Genomic DNA, 8,877 nt, shown 5'->3' with positions numbered 1-8,877 from the left:
ACATGCCACCGTGTTGGCTATATCATGACTCAACAGTGGTCACACATGTCCTAGAGCCCTGATATGAAAATTGCAGCACGTCTGACAAAACACACATGTACCCCTACTTTGTTTGGCCCTGGTTAATAGTTGTGGGTGCGCATTGGAGGGATTTGGTGTGCAAGCGGATTTTCAAGCTTTTGTGAAAAAACGGACATGCACGCACGTGTTTTGCAAACAGAGTTTGTGGTGTGAGAAAATTGTACACTACACAAATAAATGTCTATAATTTATTTTTCCATATATTTTACTTAAATATACTTGCAAATCCTGCATATCTTTTAAAACATCGTATTTTGAAAACCAAGCGCATATCCATTATATTAGCTCCCTTCCCACACACTCCACAGAATGGTATGATGATGTATATTCATGTTTAAACCAAGTCACGGTCAAGGCTTGACACAGGCCGACGTTGATCTCACGGTTGCTTCTAAAACTGTAGTACAGCCATGAGTCCATGGGTGATGCACAATCTTCATGAATGGCTTTGGCCTGCTCAGAGAAGAGCTTTGACCTCTCAACGATTGCAATATCCTGAAGCAAAAGCTTTGAATTAGGATGGGAAAGCCATAAGCCCTGTAGCCGTGCTTCATGACTGCTGCTACATAGAGGAAGATGCAATCCAAACCTTATCTCTTGCAGATGCATGAACGAGTGTCCCCCCCAGAGCCGTTCGACACGGGAATGAAATAAAATACAGCACATAGTTTGCAGTGGTGCACAAATAAATAAAAAAGCTCACTATATGCAACATTAGGAACTATCTTGAACAGAAACACCTTGTTGAAAAAAACTATGAGTTTAAAACTTCCTTAATGAGAGCTGTGAAATTAAGGTTAGGCGCTCCATAAACCCCTTAGTGACCTCATTCCCAATCACAAAATTATTATTTTTCTTTGTAAAACAAGAGCAATTTTCTAACGTTTGAGCCAAGACCCTTCAAAGTTGAGGCAGTGTTAATTACAGATTTGTAAAAGAAAAAAATTGCTTGTGCACCACTGTCAACAGTCACTTGATTATGTTGTAAATTCTGCAATCGAGAGACATCAACTGGAACAAAGATGTAAACGTGTGAAATATGCCCGGGACAAAGTCTAAATGGGACAAGTGCCTCTTTTGGGTGGTTGCTTCTTCAAATTGGGTCGTCCTTTCTTCACCTTCACTTTCAGTTACTTGGAATTAAAGCCAAAAATATGAGCAAACTATTGCAATATTTTGTCATTGAAAACCATATATGTAAAGGGAGACGACGATACTTGAGTTTTATCCAACAGGACATTGTCCAAGACCAGCAGATTCTCCAATACATGACAGCCTCTGCGTATCAATATGACAATACAATACCTTGCTGATCTCGTCTAGGAGCATAAACCATCACACAAACTCTGGTCATCAACGCAGTGGCTTTTGGCTAACCATCGAACAAAGATGGTCACTGCATCGTATGCTTTCAGATGTGCTTCTGCAGCCATCTGTATCGCTCTTCCTTCTGATATTAGAAAGCCACTGGAGCTATACACTTTTAAATCTAATTTTATTTTATTTAGAACTGCTTTGTGTTTAGTTTGTTGACCTTCCCTCACACCTCCGATTAGCACGGTTGGCTATGTACGGTGCGAAAGAAGTTCAACATACATACTTACACTTGATGGGATCCCAACTGAAGCAAACACTGGCAACCTAAGTGTACAGCTGGGTGACGCTGCCTTACAGATGGAGCATTCTGAACAATGATAATGAAAAGTGAACAAAGGTCTGAATGGGCCAAGTGAAGCAGCAGAGCCGACCTTGGGTTTCCGGTCAGGGTTTGTCCTAGGGGCTGGTTTGTTAGAATTGGGGGAAAGACCTAGTGTCCTCTGCACCCTAACCCCTTCACATCATTGCCAAATAATGTTTCACTTTGATCACTTTTCATTTCAGTGGCTGACTGCATAAAACACAAGTTATTTATATTTACCTTTAACTTGCATTACTCTACACAACTCGAGGATAGCTCCACTTAAGTGATTTGTTCAGCCGGCCACTGGTTTTACTCTTCACGACGCCGTACATTCACGAGTTACACGTTTTCATTACCGAGTATGCATGTGCCGACGTGGACAAATCAATAAACTCCCCATGCCTGTGGTGGTGGAAAAATGGACCACACCATCACCACAAAGCTGCTATAAAGAACGATTGCACACATCCATCTCACGTTCACACATGTGGTGCGGGTGAACAATTGCAGTGTTAAAGGAAGGGGGAGAGGAGGGCGGAGACGACAAGCAACCATGGGACATGTGTAGACGGTGCTTCCTGATGCTGAAATGAGCAGAGGCATTGGTGCTCCTCTACGGTTCACAGCCCTGAGCAAGCGGTGGGGAATCCAGATTTTTTTTTTGCTGTGGTTTTCACACCTGTTGATGATTGCTTGAGTTGCAGTCGAAACGTCGTGAGAATTTTATTCTTTTATATTTGTATTATTTTATTGTTTCCCTTCTACATGACTTTACCGAAAGAACCAAGAATATGAATTATGCTATATTAATTTGGGGAAGCATAGTACTTTACTTACCGCCACCGTAAAGAATTGTGGATTAGATGCCCTCTGTGCCTGCCAAATTGCCTGCCCGTTGGCTATTTGTTCACACCTGCCATCACAGATCAACAAAGCACTGATGAGAAATAACTGGGAGAAAGAGCATCAAACTAAAACACTCGCGACAGAAGTGGGGTACACAGCAAGTAGGAGGAGGCGGCGATGGGTTTGGGATAGGGTCAAGGCCATATTGGCTGCACTGCCAGCTTTTACAGCCACAGTATCCCACGTTAAAGCACATCTATTTTCCATATAACACAAAACTGTACTTCAGAGGTAAGATGTCCTTTTCAAATACCTAGTGCTTGCCAGAACTTGGGTGGGGCTACTGGTGAGTGGATGCCTTGGTGTCTCAATGGATGCCCCAAAAGCAAAATTTAAAAAGCACAACATTGAATTATCACACAGCAATAAAAGTGGTATTATTAAAACAATAATTAAAAACATTTGTTCAAAACCATTAATAATCCTGCAGAGTGCAACAACTAAGTTATGGTGTCAGGACTTACAGATACCTCAAGACACAACTGAAATGTTGGTAAAATTATATAATTTTTTTCAAGCCTTAGGAATATGTGAATGAGAAAACGCAGTTTTCCATTTTACCATGTCGGGGTTTGTTTCTACAACGGCCTGAAACAGACAGGTGTTAATATTATTAATGTAACTTTCTTTCCCCATTCTGCCTGGGTAAAACTGTAAAGACCTAGATAGACACGACTAAAAAGACATGCATTGTGATGTGAAATAGAAGCAAATAGTGTGTGGGTTAAGCGCACTAAAAAAACAAATGCCAACTTTACTCCTTACCCAAACCAACGAGCCAACCAGCCACGAGTACTGGCTTTCCTAGTAACCCTAACCAAGTCAAGTAGCGAGCGAGCGAGCCACGAGCACTATCTTTACTGCTAACCAACTAGACAACCACCGAGTGTGGCCCCCCAATCCCACTGACCATCATGCTACCATGAACCACACGTCACCTTTTTCAGTGTCCGTGCTCACAGTGCATTCATCGAAATGTACTGCCCACAACCAATCTATTGAGATTTTCAAATCCGTCAGAGGTCAACTTGGCTCATCATGCTTCCATTGTTTAAAATATTAGTACTTCTTTGTGAAAAATCAAGATTGGGTTGTGCTATAAAATTGCTCATTGTAAGGCAGAATTGCAAACACTAGCTTTGGGTGAAACAACTTGGTGCCTTCCTGCCAGTGCTTGTCTGCGACCACTCTCTTTTGTTTAACCCAGGAGACGTGGGATATTCCACGAAATTTATACCAATATTAAATGCCCCCTTATCTCTACCCACCAAAGCCTAACTCGCTTCATGTCTTTTTCAGGAAATTCCTGCTTTTGACGTTTAGTTGCTTTTTTGTTGAATGCTTTTGTGCGGGAGGAGTCTAGAGAAAGCCCTCACAGACAGGAGGATAACACTGGTTTAGCAGCTTACTTGCTCCCCTGCCTGTCACCTTGTGCCCCTACAGGGTGGGAGTAGCTGTTTATAATCTGATAGCATGAGGAAGAATAGTAAAGTTTTCACACCGCTTTATTTTAAGTGTCTCTGCAAAACGTGAGATTTGAATACGATTAACGTACATTTTGTTCTAATCAAAAGTGCATTGTTTTACTTAATGGTGCTTAACTATAACAAGTATTAACTGCATTAATAAAATGCACCATTTCTGTTTTCTTCAAAACCATAGAGTCTCTGCTTCCTATACAGTTTGTTACTATAGTAGAAAAGTGTTCTGGATGGATGATCTGGGTGGGTTCCTGTCAGGCTGAGGTGCTGCACTCGCAAGTGCACACTGACATCACCCGCATCCCACAGCACTGAGCCGGGTTTGTGCGTCACCCCGACATCACACCCCACCATCCTTTCCGGATGTGTATTCCAAACAAATGTGCGGGATACTCTATCATATTGTCATATCATCATCATACTCGATCATACTCAAACCAGAGCAAAGGGAGGAGGTGAGGCGGGAGATAGAGGTATAGGGTGGGGAGATAGATAAGGAAGAGACAGAGAGGCGCCGAGAGTGAAAGGGAATGAAACGGTGAGGAAAGAGGACAGCAAGGGAAAATGAAAAACAGTGGGAGAGAGGATTAGGGAGAGGAAAGAAATATTGAGAAGGGAAAGGTCAGAGGTAGGAATAAGGAGAGTGAGGGTGAGAGAGAAACAGGAAGAGTGATAGGGGGAGCTAAGTGGGTGAGATACAGTGGAGAGAGGAATTAGCAAAAACAAAGCGAGAAATCGAGATAAATATTGACGTACAGTTCTGAGAAGGCAAGAAAAAGGGAGTAACAGGGCTCTATATACGAATACAAGTTTTGCTGGCTGGGAGAGATTGACGGTCACATTCAAATACAGCTGGGTTGCTAGTTAGTAGTGAAATTAAATTACCACCAAGTGTTTACAATCATTTAACATTTCATTTATACTCTAAAGGGCACATTAGGCTCAGTCCAACTACACCATTGTGTTGTAGAGTAGTTAAAAAAATACATTAACAAATTATATAAGGGAACTAAAATAATAACATACAGTTTTTCATGAAGCCAGTCCCTGCGAGAGTCGGTATGATTGAAGAGGACATTCTCAATAAACTTCATACAGCAGCACCCAGCCTGGGCTGGCTAGACTCCTTCACCACTCAGCCCATGCAATTCTGGGACTACCACAGACTGGCCCTTATTTACTGCTGGAGAGTACTGTATGGGACCCAACGGTGCATAGAGTTCGACAGGCAACTTTGAAAACAAAAGTCCGTAAAAAATTATGTCTGATGAGTTTGAATGGCGAAACCTGTCCAGTTTTAATGTATTGAACCAATTCTGATAAAATTATGCACTTCTTGCAAGGCATGTAGCTGAAGGGATGTGTAAACAATACTTACATTATGTAGAGGGACAGATATGAGAAGTAGGCATATTGTCTGCTAAATAATTGTCTCTGAAATGCAGGCCTGTCTGCCAATTGTAGTATGCACTGGGCCTCGTGAACTCTGTAATGAGCCCACGGTAACGATACGTCTGCTTGTTCCGCAGTACAGAGCGATTGTGCTATCGGTATCTTGCCAAGAGAGGATGAAGCAATTACTATTAAGAATTCACAGTGAACAGTACACCACCATGTTAGCACAAAACCTCTGGAAGATGACGTGACATAAGTGCTTCTGATGTTCCCTCATTTGCCTTTTATACACACTATGTAGGTGTTGGTGCTCCTTCTCACATGTCTTACTATGCAGGTGTTTGTTTGTCATGTAGAAATCGAAACGAGAAGTCTATCAAAGCTATAGTATCCAAAGCTGACCATCTGTGCCCACATGATAAACCTGCAGACTCAATGCCTCTCAACACCACATTACCCACTCAGCAGCCCCAATGTCCACACTATATTAAATAATTACATTATATAGCGGATATAACGGCAAGAGGGCAAGTGCATTCGAGTTAGAGCGCACAAACGCACCACACTCTTATCTACAATATTCATTGCGAAGCGCAGTGCGCAATACTGCCAGTTACATCCTGCAGTAAGACACTACCGCTCTGAGAAACATGACTGCTGCCAATCACAAAGGTATCCAGAGCCTAGGGGACAGGGGAATGGGAACAACATAGATATGTGCATTCTCCAAATTTCATTCCTGTTGTGTTATTGGTGCCAAATCACGAGACCTACACATTTATATCCAGAACTCTTTATGAGCAATGCACCATATTGTGTTAAAGAACGGTTTTCAACACAAGGTGATGTCTTCAGATGTAGCTACATTCAGAACTTAAATGCATCCGTAATCTATTGTATCGTATTGCCTGTATGGGAGAGAGGGACCCACGGGCCTAAGTTGAATGCAGAAATTTCTGTCAGAGCGGCAATGTTTCACTCCCAGCGAGTGGCGAAACAAGGCAACGAGTGCAGGGAAAGTCGCTCCGCACCTGAGGAACAACCCACCTCCCCAAGCCCAGGGTGGCTCTGGGGATTAGTGATGGACATTTCCAAATGAGGCGCTGCCTAGCTCTGTTAACCAGAATCCATGTGACTGCATTTTGCTGTCGAGAAATGGTGCAATGCCAAGCTAGGAGTCAGGGAAGTGAGTGGTACACGCAATGTGGAAGTGAAACGCGACTCTTGGATTGAAGCGACGACAGCCACAGGTGTCGTATCCTTCCCTGCCAACGCCTGAGCTTCCAAGCCCTTTCGGTGTCTTTCGGATAGCCACTCACTCACTCTGCCTTTCTACCCTTTAGTGCAGTTCCATGCTCCATTCGTGCTTCACTAGCATGTCCGTAAAATTAAACACTGTTTAGTCAACCTTCAGTTCCAACGCTGCTGGAAGTGTGAGTCTGTGGCAGCTCAATGCACTCCATGATCATAGTTTAATACCCACGGACCTTTCAGAACTGTCTGTCAGTGCTGGGAAAGAGACCGGACGAAACCTCCCTGCCAAACTACATTCACCTCCTTTGTTCTGTACGTTTTAATAATCTTATTGAGGGTAAATTACAGGATTGCACCATTTTGTGTGGTTAAGGGATGTGTTTACTTTCGTGCAGCTTATTTAAAGCCTTTAAGTTAGAAACGTTGCTGTGGAAACAGTGCAAAAGCTCAGTTCCTGCCACCACTTAGATGCAACGGAGCGTGGCACGCTCTCCCCGTGTGATAAGGCCACAAGGACGGCCCACCATTTATCCCGGCCTTGGGGAGGGGTAGACACGTCTCCCCGGAGCATGGCCGAGCGTAGCATTTGCCGAGTGGGAGATCAGGGAAGGGAAGGTGAAGTCCGTGGCAGGTAGCTGTGTCCGTGGCTGTCAGTACTAGGCAGCTGTGTCCATGGTGGGTAGCGCTGCCCATGGTGGTTAGCACTGCCCTTGGCAAGTGGTGCTGTCTGTGGTAGTTAGCCATGTCCATGGTTGGTAGCAGTATCCATGGCAGATAGCGTTGTCGGAGTAGGTTAGTTGTGTCCATGGCGCGTTGCGATGTCCATGGTGGGGAGTGGTGTCCGTGGTGGTTAGCTGTGTTTGCGGCAGGTACTACTAGGCGTGGCGGGTAGCTGCGTCCATGGTAGGAGGTTTCAGAAGCGCGACGTGGAGAGTTCGTAGAAGAGCACGTATGCCTCACTCGAGCGCACCTGACCTATGGACAGAGGGGTCACCCTGCCCGTGGTAGAGAGAACACAGTGGTGAGACATGGGGCGACAGTTCCTCGCACTCAATGCAAACGGATCTCCTGGAGTGTGCCCCATCTTGTAAGATCTCAGAAGTGAAGCAGAAGTGAGCCCGGGTAGTGCTTGTATGGGCAACCACCACTGCACACAGTAGGTTGTCATAGGGTTGTGGGAATACGTGGTGTACAGGAGAGGGCAATGCAGTAAAATCCAATTGTTGTACTGTGCTTCTATGCTGCCACAAGTTGATAAAAGGCACCCTGCGTGTGTATGCTGGCTGAATGGGGAGCGGTGGCTCAGCGGTTAGCGCGCTATGCTCTGAACCCGCTGACCCGAGTTCGAATCCCGCTCATGGCCAACACCAATGACGATTATTTAAACCGGTCCTGGGCCTCCCCTAGGTCAACTCAACCTCAAACGAGTAGCGGGTGCGGTGTGTAAACATCGCCACCAGGGAAACAAAGGCATGGTGCTGGTTAGCTACCCCTTCCTGTGCCGTGCTGGCCTTCATAGATGCTCGCTAACAGCACTTGCCTCAAAAGTTTGTTAAGGCTATATGTGGGATCTTTGTATTTGTCTTTGTGCTGGCCACATGGCCGCTCACCGCGAGTCATTGTAGCAGTACCACTCGGAGCTGCCCGGTGGCCGCCCGTACGCGATGTAGTGCCCGCCCATGGTGGTGCCCGAGTGGTTGGCCACGGCGTACAAGTTGTACACAGCAGACACTGAGAGGGAGGGCAAGGAGGTGTGAAGACATGGGAACAGTGTTGGTCATGCACACAGGGTGCGGAAAAAGTGGCGGCACCAATGAAGCAGCGTGGACGTGAAAAAAAGGAGCCTAGCTGAAGATCCTATGGCAGAACCTCCTGATTTCACACAATTCAGGTGGCAGTGGATGATCATAAATTGATTTAGGACTTCTGATGGGTGATGTGGATATCTGATGCACAAGTAGCGATTAAACGACAATCCGCAACGCAACTGTGGAGAACAAAATAAGCAGTTGCCCTTCATATTCACTTCCATTGGGGTGACAATATTTAATTGCGCATCCGACGATATTCTTGACTATT

At 44.9% G+C, this 8,877-nt stretch overlaps 1 protein-coding gene across 4 annotated transcripts in view; it reads right to left on the bottom strand.

Moving 5' to 3' along the window:
- Positions 1-255: 255 nt before the first annotated feature.
- LOC116937330 (ubiquitin carboxyl-terminal hydrolase 2-like) overlaps positions 256-8,877 on the bottom strand; it is a 56,788-nt gene continuing 48,166 nt past the window's right edge. For all 4 annotated transcript variants that reach the window (XM_032944393.2, XM_032944391.2, XM_032944392.2 and 1 more), the window contains 2 exons: positions 8,409-8,529; positions 256-7,793 (listed from right to left, as the gene is read on the bottom strand). In XM_032944393.2, the coding sequence (XP_032800284.1) occupies positions 7,712-7,793; positions 8,409-8,529 (203 nt within the window). In that variant the 3' untranslated portion in view covers positions 256-7,711. The remainder of the gene's footprint in view (positions 7,794-8,408; positions 8,530-8,877) is intronic.

The sequence above is a fragment of the Petromyzon marinus genome, chromosome 32 (assembly GCF_048934315.1).
Source record: "Petromyzon marinus isolate PM22_M1 ecotype Great Lakes invasive population chromosome 32, UKy_Petmar_22M1.pri1.0, whole genome shotgun sequence".
Taxonomy (NCBI): Eukaryota; Metazoa; Chordata; class Hyperoartia; order Petromyzontiformes; family Petromyzontidae; genus Petromyzon; species Petromyzon marinus.
Note: the sequence above shows the minus strand (reverse complement) of the source record. Positions and strands in the feature narration are given on the sequence as shown.